Here is a 19,471-nt window from a genome sequence, read left to right on the forward strand (position 1 = left end):
GGGTACAGGGTATAAAGAGGAAATTGGCATCGAAAATTTGACATTACCAACCACCTCATATTAGAGACACCATACATTTTTAGTTTCTAGGTAATTATATGAAGCATATGGACAATACTACTATATTGTTATGAATGCTGGAAGGGATGAGAAAACTTCAATTCGAGGAGCAATATTATCGCTAGAAAGGAATAAGCCGACAATATACTATGCATTTAAGAAGAAATACAAATGCTTCGGACAAAACTAAATCAAGTTATCTAAGCGTTATGAAAGCACTACGAATCACGAATATCGACAGCAAAAATGAATTGTGTTGATAAAATTGGTAATGCAAAAATGTTGGAGATCAATCGACAATTAAGGCTTATTGGTAAAAGCGAATTCTCCTAGACAACAACGAAACGAATATTAACACGAATGAATAAATTTTCAACTAACAAATCCAATACATACATATATCTTTAAATTGACATACACCTCGGCTAACACGACCCCTTTTAATTCGAACTCGGTCTAATACGATTAAAAATCCAAAGGGGGGGAAATTTAAACAGCATTTTTTGTGCATTTTTTGAAGTTTAGGAACGTAACCCCATATTTTGTATAGAGTCCATGTCTCGTTTAACAAGATTTCGCTTAACGCGAGTTTTTCTAGAAAGCCCCGTGTTAAGCGAGGGCTAGGTGTAATCTTTTCGAAGCTTATTGTTTCTAATGGCTCTAATATTTGAGAGCCTAGAATTTATACTTACAGGTATGACTGCAATCGTACAATGAATAGTTACCCTTGTCTGTTGATTGAATGGAAAAAGATCAAAATGGGTAGGTGATCTAGGACCAATCGGATTGCAATATTGCGTAAAAATAAAACTTAACATGCTCATATCGTTAATCAGTTTTATTTCTAACAATTCACTAAATGGTGTGTCCTGCTCTTTACATAGTATGTGATTTATTTAGACTACAATGGCATAGGCGCTAAAATCTAATGCACAGTGCAGTGTTGCCATCGATCTTTCTCTAATGTGGTCTTCTCCGGCCTACAAATACTCCACGATATCGCATTTGATCGAAATATTTGGACAACTCTGGCCTACAATGCTGCGGCCACGATAGTTGGGACTCTTTTCGGTCAGAAGCTTTCGGAATATGGGCAGTATGGCGGTCTCACCGTCAAGTAGTTCCGTTTCGGAGCTTGCCCCGAAAATGGAGGAATCGGTTTTGGTGCGTGGCTTGCGCTGTTTATCGGGGGCCACGTTTGGTGAGCTGTGATGATGCGCTGCCTGCTGTATGTTCGAAGTTCGATTCAGGTTGAGTTTTCGTTGTTGTATGCATTGGGTGCTGGGTGGCGTCGGCTCCCGTTCGCGCTCGCTGTCCGTTTCACTCTGGCAGACAGTGCCCTTCTGAGGCTTTGGCCGGTGCTTGTTGCGATTCTTCTCGGAGACCGAACGCTGTATGGGCGAGGTGGTGCTCTGCTCGTAAGCCAGTATGTGGCCATGGTGCTCTGAGCATCGCTGTGGGCTGGCGTAGCTCCGTGGGGACTGCCGCGAGTGCTGTTTGGCATGTGAAAGCGTATGCGTGTCCCACAGATCGCTCTGGGAGACGACAAAGTTGGATTTGAGAGCCGCACCCATGCTTGTGCGTCGATGGTCGGAGGCAGTGGGAGCTATTAAAAAATAAAACAGTTATTTAATTTGTTTATATAGCGGATTTCACAATGTAATAAAAATCATCATCAAGATCATAATCTAAGTACTATATTATTTGTAATACTTTTGACATACATGACTCGAATTTATAAAGCACGTACGTACGTACTATAGTATGGGAGCAGCATAAGGATAAGGAATCCCCGCGGCCTATCAACTGCCTCGGTTCATGGAAGCGAATGGTTAAACTCTCAAGCCCTGTGCAACCTGATTAAGGCAGTGGGCATCACCTTTTAGGTTGGTGTTTTTTTTCTTCTTTTTCATTCTTTCAAAACAGGTATGTATACACAACCACGCCGGGCCGAAATATAGTACAAGTTGTCAAGCAGACAAGCGGGCTCCCGATGTTAGCATCAATAATTCTCCAATCATATCGACCCTCATATCCTTCCTAATAATAATAGAATTGCCACGATTTTGAGCCTCATGAAATGACTTATGCGTAACCACGGATTGAGGGGACTCAGCAGCTTTGGGAAGGCACCAATACGTGGGTAAAGAAAAAACGGAGTTGGCCATGTATTGACAAAAAACAACCTCCAACACTGCTGCATCAAGAGAGGATTGAAATATCCGTATTAATAGGAATGATGTAGGCAAAAAAGGCAAGGATTTCTGGAGAAACTGCAGATAGCATAGGAGGTTTGTCACTGCACGGAAATAACCATAATTAACATCAAAAGAAGAAATGTAAGATTCTATAAAAACAAAGGGCGTTATTTGACATCTCAATGGGTCTCTGTCACTTCAGCCATTTGGACCTAATCTAACATAACCAAGAGTTACTATAAAATGTGTTCTAAATTCAAGAGAGGGAAAGCAGTTTGAGGACCTAAATGTGTAATGTTATATGGTATTGGTATACATATGTATGTATGGATGTATATCCACTCACTTTTGATTACGCCTGGAGCGCTGGGCTTGGTGTGCGGGCAGACATTGTTGAGGTCTGTGTGTGATGTGGATATATTTGTGGAGGAGTTGCGATGAGACGTGCTGTGCTTTGGCTTGGCCGTTGGTGTCTGACTTCCGCTGTCGTAATGGCGGGACGTTGTAGACTGACGGCGCTCGCGCAGCGTGGAGCATTCGCTGACGGTGGTGCGTTTCCCTACACTGCTTGTAATGCTGCCAATGTTGGCATCCGTCTGTGCCGACACAGAATTGCGTTTTTCCGCTACACGACGTGGTTCCTCTCGCAGTTGCGGCGGATGCTGATGCTGTTGCTGCTGTTGATGCAGTTGTTGCTGTTGCTGCAATTGTTGCTGCTGATGCAGATGTTGCTGCAATTGCTGCTGAATGGGCTGCATGGCCGTCTGCGTTGCCGGTACACTGTGTTGATGCTGTTGCTGCTGCTGCACATCTATCATTGGGGGCTTCTTTTTCTTACTGTAAAGGTCAAAGAAATAAGCATAAACTGGTGGCATGGGCATCTTTCTGGAAACTTACGGCGGCAGGGAAGGTGCAACAGCAGTCGACTGCACCGAAATAAATGAGTTGTCCATTTCGACGTGCGTGGAGGTTATGCTATCCACGGATGTCAGCTCGGTAACTTCTAAGTGAGAGTGGATCATGCAATAAACACATTTGTGCTTTCCGTTAGTCTTTCTACCCACCTGTTGTGCTGGGCATCTCGCGTCGCACGGGTGGTGCAGATAGGCGTGCTATATCATCCGTCAGTATGGGGTCCAGATCGCCACCAGCATTGCTAGTACCCGTACAGGTGACGCCGTCTATCCACTTGCGGGCCTCAGGTCCCAGTTTCCGTATCAGTGCTTGCAACTCGTTTTCCTTCTCCATTAGGGCCTTGCGGAAGCGACAATTGGTATTTTTAACATCCCGTAATCGTTGCTCCAGCTCACATACGGAGGAGTCCCGTCGGTTCTTGGACATGGGGCGCAAGGTCGCACGAACTCGCTTGTCCACAACGCCCTGTGGATTGCGTTTAAGCTCGACGAGCTGAAAAGTTTTTTTTTAAATTAATAAGTGAGGCTATATGGTAGTACCAAGAAAATGTGATCTATGGGTTAAAGTAAAGTAAAGTAAAGTAAAGTAAAGCACGTGTGTGTAACAGTGATGCCATCGAAGAACATTGAATGAATGAAGATCATTTAACTAAAATTTAATTGAAAAATATATATTTTTCAAATCTTTTTTGGTAAAAATACAAATTGTTTGTTAAGAGCATCTCTTTAAAATGGAGATCGGTCCCTCCTAAGACAATATTAGTATCAATGGTATGGATATTTTTAATTAAGCGCTTTTTCTGATTAGATCTATGGCATTACTGTTTGGCAGGACAGGAGAAGTTAAGATCAAAGTTTAATAGTATGTAGTGTTATGTAGCATTAAATGTTTAGAATTTAGAACAGTTTTTGTATTGTACTATGCTTTTCAAAGAGAAAATCATTTGAAATTCCTTCACAGGCATTTTAAGTGATTCAATTGAAATAGGCTTTTAGGCCTTTTTTAGCATAAGGGCATTTATGTATGTTTGTATGTAAATATAAATACGTATTATTCACGACTAGATTATATAACAGCTACAAAAACTACAAAACTTCCTTACTACCAGTCTTACTTTCGGTACGAACACCAAACACAAAGTGGCTGTTGTACAAAAAATGATAAAAAACGAGAGTAAGACAAAAACTAAATCCTTGCGATCCGATAGCACCAGGGATATAGCAGCGCCGGCAATGCATGTAATGAATACATTATAGACCGAGAAGCCAATATGTTTCGAGTCGTTAAGGGCTGGTATGGAAACGTGACGGGTCTCCCACGCCAAGAAGGCCCCAAATACCTGTTAAAAAAAGATCGAACCTAATAAGATTTCCACGAAATAGCTTCTTTTGAAAGTTCTTACCAGCAACAGGCCCTTATAGGCGTAGATAATACTGACGAATATAGTCATATGCTCTGATTGGCAATATTCGTTCTCGGGTATGACGAGTACATCGTCAATGTTTTCGTGATGCTGCAAAAATAAAACGAACACATAATTATGGTTAGGTTGTTACAAAAATGGGTAATATTTCGACAGAAGGCACATGTATTTGTAGAGCTTCCGAACGTATGGAAAGATAGGAATCCATTGGTCAAATAGAACCATACCATATCTTTACCCGCCATTCAAGTATTCAAGTATAAATATTGTATTTGTTCAGATATACTTACTTTTGGTTCCAGCTGCTTGGTCTCTCGATAGAAGGGATCAGCTATCTGCCAAGTGGTAATAATGGCTATATCTATGGCCAATAACACGCCAACGACCATAAACAGCTGATAGTCCTTTATAACCTTCTTGTTCAACTTCAGATCGGTAAATATAGAATGAACGCGCCAGGTCTTGGAAAACATGGCCCCAAATGCCAAACTGAATCCTGCCATCAAGATCCAAGCACGTGCTGTGCATATATATGGAAACGCTGCGACACTGCTCAGAGTGGTGTCAAGGCCCAAAAATATGATGCTTAAGTAGGTCAGCATGCAACCAATAATTATCAGATTGTTCAAATGTGGACTGGACATTTTAATGTAGCTGCAAAGAGGAACCAACTTGTAGGAAGAAAATCAGAGAAGCTATTACATACGTACCGTTGATTGCGATACTTTATGTTGAACGCCAGAAAGACCGTTGCTATGATTACGCCAATCACTGAAGCACTGGCCGACACAATATAAATGGTGGGATTCACCTGGCTGTGCTCTATATAAATGACAGTCCGATCCTTCGGGGGTGTTTTACCCACCCAACGCACTGGATTGCCCAGCGTCAGGTCCAAATGACTTAACTGAGAGTGGTATTCGCCAATTTTCTCCATTTGACCCAATTGGAACTGATTTATCAGTATATTGGCCTTTCGTTCGTTGTTGTAAAAACGCACCGGGCCCTGTAATAATAGAATACATGAATGATGGTTTTTCGCGCGCAACCACATCTACTGACTGTCACGCCCTCAAAGGAGGTGTTGCGCAAAGCCTCGAGGAACACGCTCTCCCAGTCCTTGACACGATAGTCGAAATGAGTCAGCAAGTCTTCGCGCTTCTGTGCTACATACTGTATAGCCAATGCGGCGGCCCAGATACCATCGTACGTATAGCCATGGAAACGGGAGTACTCCGTGCCTCGGAGCCTGTCGTATTCCGCCAGATACTCATCGGCCGTCTGCATAAAAATAAATCGGTTATTAGAGGCTTAACTTCAGATTTAAAGTAGGAACTTACTATGCCGGCTATAGTTATATCCCCGCTTGTGGAAAGTGGTAACAGGTCCACCAGTATGGTGCCCTCAAGGGCCAGAGCAATTTCCTCCACTGTGCATTCAGTATCTAGCGTTGCGTTCCACCATTCCGTTGAGTAGGTAGCCATAATTAACCACTGATAGGCACGTCCATACATGTCCGATCTGCAACAAATTTAAATTAAATGTAACTTTTACAAATTAAGTTTCTTTAAAAGCGTCATTTCAATTATGTATACCCTCAATAGTCTCTGAGATCAAAGTGTTCATACGGACAGGCTGGCAGGCACACAGACAAACAGACAAAAGAATATATGTATATACTTTGTGAGTTCTGGCACTTACGTTTTTAACTTTGGAAAAACTTACTCTTATACCTTTCAGATAAACAGTATAAAACAACTTAATTAACTAAATACAGCGCAAAAAGTTGTAATGTTACTCAGGAACATTAAGCAGATCTAAAGACTAAATAAATTCGAATCAGGTTTCCAAAAGCCGGAAACATAAAATAAAGGCATATTGCAATTTTTAATAAGAGCAATACTCGTAGGTAGTATGTATATGTCATTAGTCATTGATGTTGTATCATGATGTCCAATTGCCGGCTGCAGTTTTAAAACTTTACAAAAGGGGTCACCTGACTTCAATGGTTTTGGCCCAGTTTCAGTTTCAAATGCAAGTAAATATTTTGTTTCTATGGGCAAGTCTCTCAGATGCATCAACTTAAAATCATTATTTCTATACAAGTTAACTGTACTTTTTGTCAACATATCTGGCTATACAAGTAAGATATAGGTATTATCTCCTTCTAAAAATGCTCTTGAAAAATACGGTTGGTTTTATACTCACTTGTACGCCTCGCAAAACACCTTGCGTGCATAGTGCTCATTGAAGTTCCCCAGAATGATGCGTACGTCCTTGTCGCGTAGCTTCTTTAGCGATTCGCTCACATCGTTGACGAAACTTTGTGTCTCGACCACCTCCAATTCAATGGAGTCCAAGTCAGCCACCATATGATTGTGGGGTAGTGAATACCGTGGCTCATTCTGATACACAGTGCCGACCCGGGTCCAGTTGAACTCCTTGAGCAGCGCCAGGCGTGGGGCATTGAAGGCGTTCTCCGATGGCACAACCCGAAAAAAATTGGGAAAGGCATCCTTGGTGAACATGGGATGCGTGTCGGCATAGCTCAGCTGCGTGAGGTGCCAATGCTTGCTGGCCTTTGCTATGGGATCGGTGACATGGGTGCATGCAGCGCCGAAGAGCATCACCTTGTTAGGGCCCGAGTGCATCATGTCAAAGAAAGATTTAACCCCTACAGCTGCGTTGCACTGCAAACAGAGCACCATGACGGGTACAATAGTCAGCCATTTAAGTTTTAAAAGCTTCTTGATCCCTTACCTCCGTATCGTTCCACCACATATGCAGTCTGTAGTTGGTAAGGATGCGTGGATGCTCATTGACATGGGACAAGGCCAGTTTAACGCTAGGCATAACGCCACGGCCCGTGTCTGAGTTCTCGACGCCATCGCCATATGGAAAGAAACCGGCTATGTACACATCGGAGCGCTTGGCTGTGCGAGCCCTTGCTCCTTGTATGGCACTGCCCAGGAGGCACATTGCGACCAACAGCAGATAGGGGCGTGGCATGTTGAGGTCGTGGCTCGCTGCGTGGAAAGAAACCGTTTATGTATTTGAATAAATAATTGTAGGCCTTCGTGTCGCACATATTTCAAAGTCAGACACAATTAGTATAAATATTTAAATAGCCTGGCCCTCAAGGTGCTGGCCCCAACGGCCCCCAAAACTTCGAACCCACATACTATTAACTGGTATGTGGCAAGATGTTGAATTTTATAATATAATCTAAAATAAACTAACGACATAGCATTGTGTAACGAAAATCCGATCTACATATTTGTATGCGTTTTATTCAATTATTATATTTTTGGAAAAATATTCTGCAACTATCCATTTTAAATGCCACGCCACGGTACGCCACTTTTGTCTAATCAGTTGGTGTCAAGTTTTTTAGCAACAACATTTTATTTGGGTTCTGTTTTTTGCGTTAGGTAACCAGCTTTTACATACCAGCGCTTGAACGGTGCATTTAGTAATATTATTTGACAAGAAAAAGCATTTTCACTCTTTTTATTATTAACTTTTATAGCTGCGGCAGGACTTTGAGTTGCGAAGGTCCGAAAAATTATGTATCCTTACGAACTGACATTTGCTTGACAGCCACAAAGGACACTGGAGTTGCGCATGCCCCACACTTTGACAGCCACACTCTGGCCCAGGATTCGCGCGCGCCATAAACAAAATTGCAACAGGTGGCTTGGGAGGGGTTGTTTCCATCTGAAATACGCTTGACCAGGGCTTAAAGTTATGAGAGGGCTTCCACAATTGTTATGGATTTGGATTATGTGACAATTGCCATTGACTACGTATAGAAAATGGACAAAGGCCAAATAATTAGTAAAGTTTTATTTGAACCCAAGACTTTCACATGGAATTCTTAAATTTTAAACACTTAAAATTAACATTTTTTTTGTTGTGTGTACGTAGGCTTTATATGGCAAAATTGTTTGCCTGCCTACGCCCTTGTGCGATTTATTTGTCGATTTATCATGTCCGTATTTAGGATTTCGAAAAGTACAAGAGCTAGGAAGCACAAAACTTGGTATCAAGGTTCTCCGACAATGGGTAGTTCCCCTATCCCGCCGCATGTACTATGTATGTTTCCATAACTCCCGTAATTATTGAAAATTTTTCGGAAAATGTTATCCATGTAAAATTTCTTTGGAACAAGATTGATCCACAGAAAATTATAACCGAAAATGTTATCTCTGCCAGCAGATGTTGTTTGTATCCGTTGGGTTCGAGTCCGCACTATCCACATACATACATACATATGTACATAGATACATATGTATGTAATCACGGAGACACAAAATGTACGGAACAGAAAAGGTACATCAATAGATGTACATTTGTATTATATAGGATTTGGTTTGCTATTTCTTTTCAAATAATGTTAACAAAAAATTATATTATATAACAAATTTATTTGTTGTAAATGGGTACTAGTATTTAATACTGCATTAAATACTTGTTAGAAAATAAATATACCGATTACTGAGCAAAATAAGAATAAAAAAGCAAGAAAATCCAAAACATACAAATTAAACATATTATGTACATACATATATTTATATTTATATTATATATGTATATATGTATGTACATATGTATGTATCTGATTTCAAAAACTAAGCTTATAATTTACATTTCATATGTATAAGTAGCACAAAAATAATTTCTACATTTTACAGCACTGCCACTTTGTGAACAACGTACCAGAGAATATGCCGAAAAAGAAAACTGGTCAGCGCAAGAAGGCGGAGAAGCAAAAGCTACGCCTCAAGGAAATCAGGAGTCGCGAGATCTCCCTCGCTGAACTGCCCTGCAATGCTCCCATGGACTGCGAAAAGTGTGAGAAGAAGCAAAAGTCGCGTGCGTTCTGCTACTTCTGTCAAAGTCTGCAACGTTTGCCTATCTGCGCTCAATGTGGCAAAATAAAGTGCATGCTGAAGACGGGAGATTGTGTTGTTAAACATGCCGGTGTTTATACCACAGGTCTGGGCATGGTGGGTGCCATATGCGACTTTTGCGAGGCATGGGTTTGCCACGGACGTAAATGTTTGACCACCCACGCCTGCACCTGCCCGCTCCAAAATGCAGTGTGTCTGGAGTGCGAGCGTGGGGTATGGGAGCATGGTGGGCGCATCTTCAAGTGCTCCTTTTGCAATGGTTTCCTCTGCGAAGATGATCAGTTCGAGCATCAGGCCTCGTGTCAGGTACTGGAGTCCGAAACCTACAAATGCCAGTCCTGCAACCGACTAGGACAATATTCCTGTTTGCGCTGCAAGACTTGCTATTGTGAGGATCATGTGCGTCGCAAGGTAAAATAATAATTCTCGTTACATTGTGAAGTGCCTAGTAACTCACTTTATTCCGCAGGGCTTCAAGTATGAAAAGAACAAGGCCATTCCTTGTCCCAAATGCAATTATGATACTTCTGTGACGAAGGATTTAAGCATGTCGACGCGTTCGCACAAGTTTGGTCGTCAACAGCAAGGGGGTGCAGGGGGTAGCGACGACGAGGAAGGTTATGGCGGATACTACAGCTATGGAGGCGGCGCCAGCAGTAGTTACACCTACGCGGAAGATGATGAAATTGACTCTGACTACGACGACGATGATGATGACGACGATGAAGATGAGTCTGAAGATGATGATGATAAAGGGGAGGACGCGGCAGACGGCAGCATCGCGGAGAAGTCTGATGCAATTGATAAGAAAACAACGAAATGATCATACAGTGGATCAACAAATTTTAATACAAAAATAGAAATCCCAAACTTTTCACGCTTTTTTTTATAATTTTATATTGCTACGAATGCTCTTGTCTTCGTGCATCAAATCAAAAGCCTCGTTTATCTGCTCCAGTTTTAATTCGTGAGTGATGAAATCACCGACAAGCAAGTCATTCTCTGCAGATAAGAATCCACTCCCTTCGGCAACACCTTTGACATAGAACTCCAGCCATTGTGAGTTGTCTCGACGCGCATTATATTGACATTTCCAATACATATACATATGTAAATAGCCGAAGCCACCGCCCATCAAATCAATTATATAATTTTTTAGGGCACTCTTATTATTTTGGATTGACGAAGTGCCCAATATAAACGAAATAGAATAGAAACCTTAGCCAATGGACAAAGCTTCTCTAGTGGCGTCTTATCGTTGATTTTGGTCAGCGATATATGTACATATCTGCCACTACAGTGTAATTGGCGAACGTGAGGTGCCCATGAAATGAAACAATTTTGGACCCCTAAAACCTATGCGCAAAGTCCCCTCGGGCAAGTAGTTTATTCGCCTCCCAGGCAAGCGAACCAGATATCAATAAAAATTTAATTTTCCTCAACCCCACATCACGTGCTGGTGTCTATTAAGAATGTATGTACATCGTTATAAATATTTATACTATTATTTTCGCTTTATTAAATTTAATCTTAATAATAATAATTTACAGCCAGGATTGAGTATTTAAGAATTTTCCGACTCCTTGTATCTAAAAAAATATATACATATATATAAAAAATAAATTGATAAATAAATTGTTAATGGTTCAACGTACTTGCACTGTAGACATGTAAAAAAAACGGTTTGGCCTTCATCGGCAGAACGCAGCTGTAACGTTGCATAGGACATCTTGTCGTGACCGCACTTGGGGCATTTCCGCTCTACCACTGGACCATCTGAATCCGCTGTTCTGGATTCCCTTTTGGCTTTACTGAAGATCTTGGTGGGGTCGTATGTGTTAAATTGTATGGTAAATTCGGTCTTCTCTCCTATGTACACTGTTATAGAAGCACATATGTATGTATATGTGAATACTTAGGTATGTTACAGAAAGATAAGCAACCTACCGTCGGGCAAAAACTCCTGCTTGCAATTAAAGCAAACAACGTTACCTTTCATTTGCAACGGCGGCAGAATCGAGCCGCATGATGGACAAAATCCCGGTCGATTGTTAAACACTTCCATAACAACGACTCTATTATGCACGTGTATAATAACAGTGCTGTCGACCTATGTATATTTTATTTCAAATTCACAGCTGAAGTATGTTGCCAGACCGCGTGTTTTAGATTGCCAACACCGATTTTTTCGAAAATATGCATAGATCTATGTACGGTTTTAACGTCAGAAACGGCGAAATACTAAAATAAACTTTTCTAATAAAATTGCAGTATCAAAGAGTAGAAGTATCAAGTGGAAAAAAAAAAATGCAACAAATTGTACACTGGTTTCAAGTACAGTACTTAAAATGCAAATCTGCACCCCAGCTTCGCCTTTCTTTATATCACTCTCATAAACCATTTATTCATTCACAATTAGTGCTTGGTGTTAACTAGTCGTACGTGAGTTTTCCATTACCAAGATGTCTGCTACCGAGGGAAAAGTCCGTAATATCGGTTGGGGTTAATAAAATTTTTATTAACATTTGGTTCGCTTCGTTAGGTAATTACCTGCAAAGCTGCTGTTGCCTGGGAGGCGAAAAAACCACTTGTTATTGAGACAATTGAAGTGGCTGCGCCAAAGGCACATGAAGTACGAATTAAAATCACGGCGACTGGTGTCTGTCATACAGATTCCTTTACTTTGAGTGGCGCTGATCCTGAGGGTCTGTTTCCTGCTGTGTTAGGCCACGAGGGCGCTGGCATTGTGGAAAGCGTAGGCGAAGGCGTTACCAATTTTAAAGCCGGCGATCATGTTATTGCTCTCTATATACCGCAATGCAATGAGTGCAAGTTTTGTAAGAGTGGCAAGACGAATCTCTGCCAAAAGATACGTGTGACTCAGGGACAAGGCGTGATGCCCGAAGGGACTTCGCGTTTAAGCTGTAAGGGTCAAAAATTGTTTCACTTCATGGGCACCTCCACATTCGCCGAATACACCGTAGTGGCAGATATATCGCTGACCAAAATCAACGAGAAGGCGCCGCTAGAGAAGGTTTGTCTATTGGGTTGTGGCATATCCACCGGATATGGTGCTGCGCTCAATACGGCTAAGGTAATTTGCTATTTAGTTTATATTGCAAAATATACCATATTTATGTTCACATCCAGGTTGAGCCTGGCAGCACCTGCGCAGTATGGGGACTTGGCGCTGTCGGCCTCGCAGTTGGTTTGGGGTGCAAAAAAGCAGGCGCGGCAAAAATTTACGGCATTGATATCAATCCAGCTAAATTTGAATTGGCAAAGAAGTTCGGTTTTACAGATTTCGTCAATCCAAAGGAAGTAGCCGACAAGGGTGCCCTACAGAATTATCTAATTGATTTGACGGACGGTGGATTCGACTATACATTTGAATGTATTGGAAATGTCAATATAATGCGTGTTGCTCTCGAGGCAACTCACAAAGGCTGGGGTACTTCTGTGGTCATTGGTGTGGCCGGCGGGGGTCAAGAGATATCAACACGTCCATTCCAATTGGTAGTTGGTCGCGTATGGAAAGGTTCTGCGTTCGGTGGCTGGCGTTCTGTATCAGATGTACCGAAGCTAGTGGAATCTTATCTGCAGAATGACTTGCTTGTCGATGAGTTCATCACTCACGAACTAAAACTGGAGCAGATAAACGAAGCTTTTGATTTGATGCACGAGGGCAAGAGCATTCGCAGCATCATTAAATTCTAAGAAAAAGCACACACACACGAAACCAGTAAAAAGTTTGCGTTTACTATTTTTATATTAAAATTTGTTGTATACAGTGGATCATTTCGTTGTTTTCTTATCAATTGCGTCAGACTTCTCCGCGATGCTGCCGTCTGCCGCGTCCTCCCCTTTATCATCATCATCTTCAGACTCATCTTCATCGTCGTCATCATCATCGTCGTCGTAGTCAGAGTCAATTTCATCATCTTCCGCGTAGGTGTAACTACTGCTGGCGCCGCCTCCATAGCTGTAGTATCCGCCATAACCTTCCTCGTCGTCGCTACCCCCTGCACCCCCTTGCTGTTGACGACCAAACTTGTGCGAACGCGTCGACATGCTTAAATCCTTCGTCACAGAAGTATCATAATTGCATTTGGGACAAGGAATGGCCTTGTTCTTTTCATACTTGAAGCCCTGCGGAATAAAGTGAGTTACTAGGCACTTCACAATGTAACGAGAATTATTATTTTACCTTGCGACGCACATGATCCTCACAATAGCAAGTCTTGCAGCGCAAACAGGAATATTGTCCTAGTCGGTTGCATGACTGGCATTTGTAGGTCTCGGACTCCAGTACCTGACACGAGGCCTGATGCTCGAACTGATCATCTTCGCAGAGGAAACCATTGCAAAAGGAGCACTTGAAGATGCGCCCACCATGCTCCCATACCCCACGCTCGCACTCCAGACACACTGCATTTTGGAGCGGGCAGGTGCAGGCGTGGGTGGTCAAACATTTACGTCCGTGGCAAACCCATGCCTCGCAAAAGTCGCATATGGCACCCACCATGCCCAGACCTGTGGTATAAACACCGGCATGTTTAACAACACAATCTCCCGTCTTCAGCATGCACTTTATTTTGCCACATTGAGCACAGATAGGCAAACGTTGCAGACTTTGACAGAAGTAGCAGAACGCACGCGACTTTTGCTTCTTCTCACACTTTTCGCAGTCCATGGGAGCATTGCAGGGCAGTTCAGCGAGGGAGATCTCGCGACTCCTGATTTCCTTGAGGCGTAGCTTTTGCTTCTCCGCCTTCTTGCGCTGACCAGTTTTCTTTTTCGGCATATTCTCTGGTACGTTGTTCACAAAGTGGCAGTGCTGTAAAATGTAGAAATTATTTTTATTTTTTTTACAAATATAAAATTTAACTTTGTAATTTGAAATAAGACTCATATATGTACTGATATTAATATATGTGTGTATATTTTGGGGTTTCCCTATTTTCTTGAGTTGTTTTTCCTTTATTTAGCTATCTAACGTTTTTCCTCAGTAATCGGAATCTTTCCACAAAAGAATGAAATGCGGAAATGTGTACATATAGTACCCATTTCCAAAACATAAATTATAATTATTTTTATTATAACATTTTTAAGATTAACATTTATTGAATGCAAATAATAAAGATATTCGCAAATAATAAAGATATTCTTGTATCATACATATGTATGTACATATGTGCGTACCATATATGTATGTATGTGTGTATATTGATGAGCAACAAAATAATTACTTCTCCCATGTTAGAACCGATGCGGGATATGAAACCAACTTCATTCCTCGACCATACTTGACGACAGCCGCCACACATTTTTGATTGAGTTTAACCTCATTTTCCCATATATTTTCTACCATTAAGAACAAGTCGGACAATCTTCATTTCTCCAGTCCAGATTATTTATTGGGCTTTTAATCAACATGAGTTTTTAAGTCATCGTCTTTGCGTGTCACCATTTGCAGCATTAATTCGATAATTCCAGCTAGATGTCCACAAATCTCCCTCGGGGATCCAAATTAACCACGCGCACAATCTTGCGATCCATGTGTTTCGAACATTTTTTGCGGGTTTTGAAGTTATGTATTCTTGATCGATGACGAGTCGATATAGACATATAATACCTCTGAATGAATGGAAGGAACTCAGAAAGTATCAGACCTAGAATAATCTAACTTGGTTTCCAGGTTCTCCCAGGTCTGAGGAAGGATAAGTATTTTTTATTTATATTCGATACCCCCGTTTCCCCAACTGTAGCGTTCCCTCTTGTTATAGCCTGTACCCAAAGGGTAAAAGGCTATACTAGCAATTCGTGTTTTTCCCATAATTCCCGTATTTCTTGGAATTTTTTTTTCAAATTTGGTAAATACATCCATATGATAGGTTAATTATGAAGAAAGTTATAGCTATAAACATAATCTCTACCCAAGCTCTGCGGGAGGGGTTGCGGCTTTGACTTATTTTTTACTGCATATAAGCACGCATAGACACGATTCTGATGTAAATCTATGTTGTTGAAATTGTACATAAACACTTACATATGTCTGTATGCATGTGTTAAATATTTTATATTTAAGTAATTTTTTTTTTTTGAGGGGTGGTATTTAAGAGTTGAGCCCGCTCGACTTTAGCTTTCTATCTTGTTTTTTACTTACTTTTAAATGTCCACCACAAAAAAAAACATTATATACCTTTATACCACGGAGTTGCGAACACGACCTGATAGCCTGGTTTAAATATATTACTTTGGGGACTTCATACATATTTCTTCTAGCTAATAACCATTGAAACTATCGGACCATTTGATAAACTTCAAAATGTACAACTAGTTATGTTTTTACACGGTAGATTGTTTCCAGAAACAACCGTGTAAAAAGAAATTGATGATATGCAATAATAGGTGATTGGGTTCTTATCTCTAAAGAAATATATATGATATTTTTAATTTTCAAACCGTGTTATATCAAAATTGTGTAAAAAGACCGTATAAAAACAGAATTAGGTGTATTTAATGGTGCAGAAAACGTTTATCCCATCGCGAAACCAGTTAGAAAAACAGCTTGTTTTTTATGTGTGGAAGAAGTGTTTTATTCATTTCTTTTGTTTACCAATTTCATACATGACATGTAAATTAGTACAGAAGACACCATCCACTTACCTGGCGCCTGTCTTCCTCACAACCAAAGCCAAAGCCAAAGTGAGCTCCGATGCGCCGGTTCCTCGAACCAAATGAGTACAATTCCGCAATTTCGGGAATTTCCAGCCAGTCTTGCAAAGAAATACGTAGTGTATTAGTAGGTAGTTTCGCAAGATGGATATTATTTTGTAACTTGATGCGACTTGCGGCATTGCTAACTACAACACAATCGGCTCGCTTTTTGGTGCTGCTGCTCTTTTTCTACCTCGGTGGCACACACTCACTAAGTTTTTGGATGCTGTTGGGACTTCCTTTAGTTATTTCGGATGGGTAACGTAATTTGTTTTATTTCTTTTGGCTTTCTGTACCTCGTAGTGCACTATTACAGTAATTTTCGGTATCTTTAACCAATATTTGAATTTTATAGTAGCTGTTGTTACTTATACGCTAACAGGATTGGTATGTAAAGGTCTATATATTTTTAGTCGGCATGTTAGAAAAATTATGTGTGTAAAATCTTTATATAATCAAAATTGTCTATGCACAATTATATTTAGGCGCATTCGCTGTATCATCAGAATATAGGGTTGTAACATGATTATCGCTTAACCGCTGCCGTGTTTCATAAATTAAATTATATAAAAAATGCTTAAGAGTACAAAAAATATTACAAAATACATTTCTATATATAAAGATATTTTTTAAGGGTTGCATCATATCAGTGCAACAAAAAATAATGAGTGGAAAGAAAGTAAAACTGGCCCATTACGAAAATAAGCTAGTTTAAGATGCAAGGTACACTACCTTTTTGCCATTTGCAATTGGATTTCCCAATCCACACGCGATAACAAGCTCTTCGCACATAAACGGAAGATCTCTTGCGCTCTGCTTCGGTTTTCAATAGTCAGTTTTAAATTAAAATGTATAGTTTAGTATATTTCTTGTTTTACTGATCTTTTTTCGTTTGTTAATGCAGTTAAATCTAAGCGTTTCAGGGTTCTTAATATCCTAAACATGAAGTGATCATTGAATTAATGTAGATAGGACAAATAACATTTGTTGGTAGGTGGAGTTTTTTTTTCTTTATCTTTTTGTTTTTTTGTTTGTTGATCTTATGCAAAATTTCTTAAATTTTCTGGGAGTTTTTTAAAATTATTAATGTAATTTATCTTGATTGGGCTGGCCTTGAGTTCTCTGCCGACTGCCTGAACTTCATTTTCTGTATATGCTTGTTCTTAGATTTTTTTTTGTATTTTGTCTGCCTGATTTGCCCACTGTTTTTCACTCTCTCTGTCTCTGTATTTGCCTGCCTGCCTGTTCCTAGACTGTTTGTTTGTCTAGCATGAACTGATTCTGTATGTGTTTACCTATTTGCGAGAAAGGAGAAAATTTGAATTAGCTTCTTTATCGTTTGCAACTAAACTGCAACAGCAAGATGCTACATGTTAACTACTCCGAAATCGGGATAATTTTTTATATTTACCTCGGGTTAGGTTAGTAACGTCTATTGCCACCGCCCATATTGCCTCCTTGGCCTCCACCGCCGCTAGTGTTGTAGTTATTTCCACCACCGAAGCCTCCCTGGCCGCCGCCACCACCACCCTGGTTGCCACCTACAGGATATAAAAGTATCGTTAATTTAAAACCCCTATTAAGATCACATAAATAGAATACATTTTTTTTATTTTTTTTTTTGTATAATTTTATTATTTTCAATTTGTATATTCCTGTGGTTGTTTATTACTTACCCTTGTTAAAACCACCTTGATTATAGGGTGCCGGTCGGTTGTTGCCAAAGTTGTTGTTTCGCTGAGGGCCACCGCCGTAGCTTTGTTGGTAGTCATTGCCGAAGCTACCACCATTATTACCTCCCCAGTTTCCATTGGCATTGCCCCCATAGCCGCCGCCACCACCACCGCCGCCATTGTTCCAGCCGCTATTGCCCTGGTTGTTCCACGGTCCGCTTGGTTGGTTCCAGCTGCCTTGGTTGCCCCCGAAATTGCCGTTGTTGCCAAAACCGCCACCTCCGGAGCCACTCCAGTTACCACCACCGTTTTGACGGTTGTTGCCCCAGCCGCCACCTTGGTTGCCTCTATCCCCACGGCCACCTCCAACACGACCGCCGGGTCCACCGCGGCCACCTCCACCGCCGCCGCCACCACCGCCTTGCCGATCCATGTCCTGTTTGGCAATGGCTTTCTTCACATCCAATATTTTATTCTTAATGCTGTGGTTCTTTTGCAAGATAATCTTGTCAACTGGATCATAGTCATCAAATTCGATAAAAGCGAAACCACGTTTCTTGCCAGTGTCCTTGTCTGACACGATGTTGATGCCTACGATATTGCCAAAGTCCTTGAAGTACTCACGCAAGCATTCCTCGTCATGATCATCACGCAGACCTCCAACAAACAGCTTTTTGACTGTGGCGCCAGCATTAGGACTGTCAATCTCCTGGCGAGGTACCGCTCGTTTCGGCTCAACGGTGCGCCCATCGATTTTGTGAGGTCGAGCATTCTGCGCATTGTCGATCATGTACGACTGCGAATAGGTAATAAAGCCGAAACCACGAGAGCGCTTCGTTTTGGGATCCTTCATAACCACCACGTCAACAATATTGCCCCATTTCTCAAAATGTGCCTTGAGACCATCGTCTGTGGTACGGTAATCCAGGCCGCCAATGAACAGCTTGCGTAGCTGCTCTGGCTCCGTAATCTGTTTTAGCCAATGAAATAAAATTAATTATCATTTAAGTATATTCATACGTATGTACATATGTATACATAATACATTCATACTAAGTATAGAGATAGGTAGGTATGTATGTATGCATGTATGGATGTGCCTGTATGACGGTACAGTCACAAGTGAAATCAATAAAATGCCGCCGCCGCCCGCCATTTTCTTCTTTTTATTTGCGCTGTGAGCACACTTGAATTTTATATATGTACATATGTATGTACATACGTTTGTAGGTGAGGGAGCTGTTTTAGCAAGCTGACGTCAATTTTGGCCATGTCGGTGAACGGCCCCAGTAGCATGAAGCCTTACTTATGATCATTAGCACACATAAAAATTTGCAAAATGTCGGCGTCGGCACTTTGCACGTGAAAAAAAAGTACAATAGCAAATTTTTCACTTACCTCATCTTCGTTGTCATAGTTTCCATTAGAATCGTTAACATCGGCCATATTACTTTTTTTCTTTACAAATGTTAGAACTTTTCAGAAATGTTTAATATGTATATTAATAATTACAATTATTTCCACAGAACGCACCGCACTTACACACGGACAAATAATGAAAATGTATCT

The 19,471-nt window shown here is 41.0% G+C and overlaps 6 protein-coding genes across 7 annotated transcripts; 2 read left to right on the forward strand and 4 right to left on the reverse strand.

Annotated features, from left to right (window-relative positions):
- Positions 1-921: 921 nt before the first annotated feature.
- Positions 922-8,149, reverse strand: LOC115625211 (gamma-aminobutyric acid type B receptor subunit 2). Of its 2 annotated transcripts, none has more exons than XM_030520182.1 (13): positions 8,047-8,149; positions 7,357-7,622; positions 6,805-7,286; positions 5,937-6,117; positions 5,659-5,877; positions 5,307-5,602; positions 4,887-5,250; positions 4,576-4,686; positions 4,288-4,512; positions 3,323-3,665; positions 3,156-3,258; positions 2,605-3,095; positions 922-1,666 (listed from the first exon to the last, which is right to left on the reverse strand). In XM_030520182.1, the coding sequence occupies exons 1-13, from the start codon at positions 8,063-8,065 to the stop codon at positions 1,041-1,043; spliced, it is 3,726 nt and encodes a 1,241-aa protein (XP_030376042.1). In that variant the 5' UTR covers positions 8,066-8,149; the 3' UTR covers positions 922-1,040. The 2 variants fall into 2 exon arrangements, with proteins under 2 accessions (XP_030376042.1, XP_030376041.1); XM_030520181.1 differs by having other exon boundaries at positions 3,156-3,261.
- A 1,136-nt stretch (positions 8,150-9,285) lies between these two features.
- LOC115625282 (zinc finger protein 330 homolog) lies at positions 9,286-10,384 on the forward strand. Its single transcript, XM_030520292.1, has 2 exons — positions 9,286-9,920; positions 9,979-10,384. The coding sequence occupies exons 1-2, from the start codon at positions 9,324-9,326 to the stop codon at positions 10,330-10,332; spliced, it is 951 nt and encodes a 316-aa protein (XP_030376152.1). The 5' UTR covers positions 9,286-9,323; the 3' UTR covers positions 10,333-10,384.
- A 656-nt stretch (positions 10,385-11,040) lies between these two features.
- On the reverse strand, positions 11,041-11,602 carry LOC115625283 (DNA-directed RNA polymerase I subunit RPA12). Its single transcript, XM_030520293.1, has 3 exons — positions 11,457-11,602; positions 11,165-11,387; positions 11,041-11,098 (listed from the first exon to the last, which is right to left on the reverse strand). The coding sequence occupies exons 1-3, from the start codon at positions 11,572-11,574 to the stop codon at positions 11,074-11,076; spliced, it is 366 nt and encodes a 121-aa protein (XP_030376153.1). The 5' UTR covers positions 11,575-11,602; the 3' UTR covers positions 11,041-11,073.
- A 267-nt stretch (positions 11,603-11,869) lies between these two features.
- LOC115625296 (alcohol dehydrogenase class-3) lies at positions 11,870-13,304 on the forward strand. The gene is made up of 3 exons (XM_030520311.1): positions 11,870-11,992; positions 12,052-12,603; positions 12,660-13,304. Exons 1-3 carry the CDS (start codon positions 11,972-11,974, stop codon positions 13,224-13,226), a joined length of 1,140 nt encoding a protein of 379 aa, XP_030376171.1. The 5' UTR covers positions 11,870-11,971; the 3' UTR covers positions 13,227-13,304.
- LOC115625297 (zinc finger protein 330 homolog) lies at positions 13,248-14,359 on the reverse strand. Its single transcript, XM_030520312.1, has 2 exons — positions 13,717-14,359; positions 13,248-13,658 (listed from the first exon to the last, which is right to left on the reverse strand). Exons 1-2 carry the CDS (start codon positions 14,311-14,313, stop codon positions 13,305-13,307), a joined length of 951 nt encoding a protein of 316 aa, XP_030376172.1. The 5' UTR covers positions 14,314-14,359; the 3' UTR covers positions 13,248-13,304.
- A 2,129-nt stretch (positions 14,360-16,488) lies between these two features.
- Positions 16,489-19,455, reverse strand: LOC115625556 (heterogeneous nuclear ribonucleoprotein 87F). Its single transcript, XM_030520648.1, has 4 exons — positions 19,301-19,455; positions 17,906-18,872; positions 17,641-17,770; positions 16,489-17,524 (listed from the first exon to the last, which is right to left on the reverse strand). Exons 1-3 carry the CDS (start codon positions 19,346-19,348, stop codon positions 17,652-17,654), a joined length of 1,134 nt encoding a protein of 377 aa, XP_030376508.1. The 5' UTR covers positions 19,349-19,455; the 3' UTR covers positions 16,489-17,524; positions 17,641-17,651.
- Positions 19,456-19,471: the final 16 nt, after the last annotated feature.

Source organism: Scaptodrosophila lebanonensis, unplaced genomic scaffold (genome assembly GCF_003285725.1).
Source record: "Scaptodrosophila lebanonensis strain 11010-0011.00,11010-0021.00 unplaced genomic scaffold, SlebRS2 tig00000072-arrow-pilon, whole genome shotgun sequence".
Classification (NCBI taxonomy): Eukaryota; Metazoa; Arthropoda; class Insecta; order Diptera; family Drosophilidae; genus Scaptodrosophila; species Scaptodrosophila lebanonensis.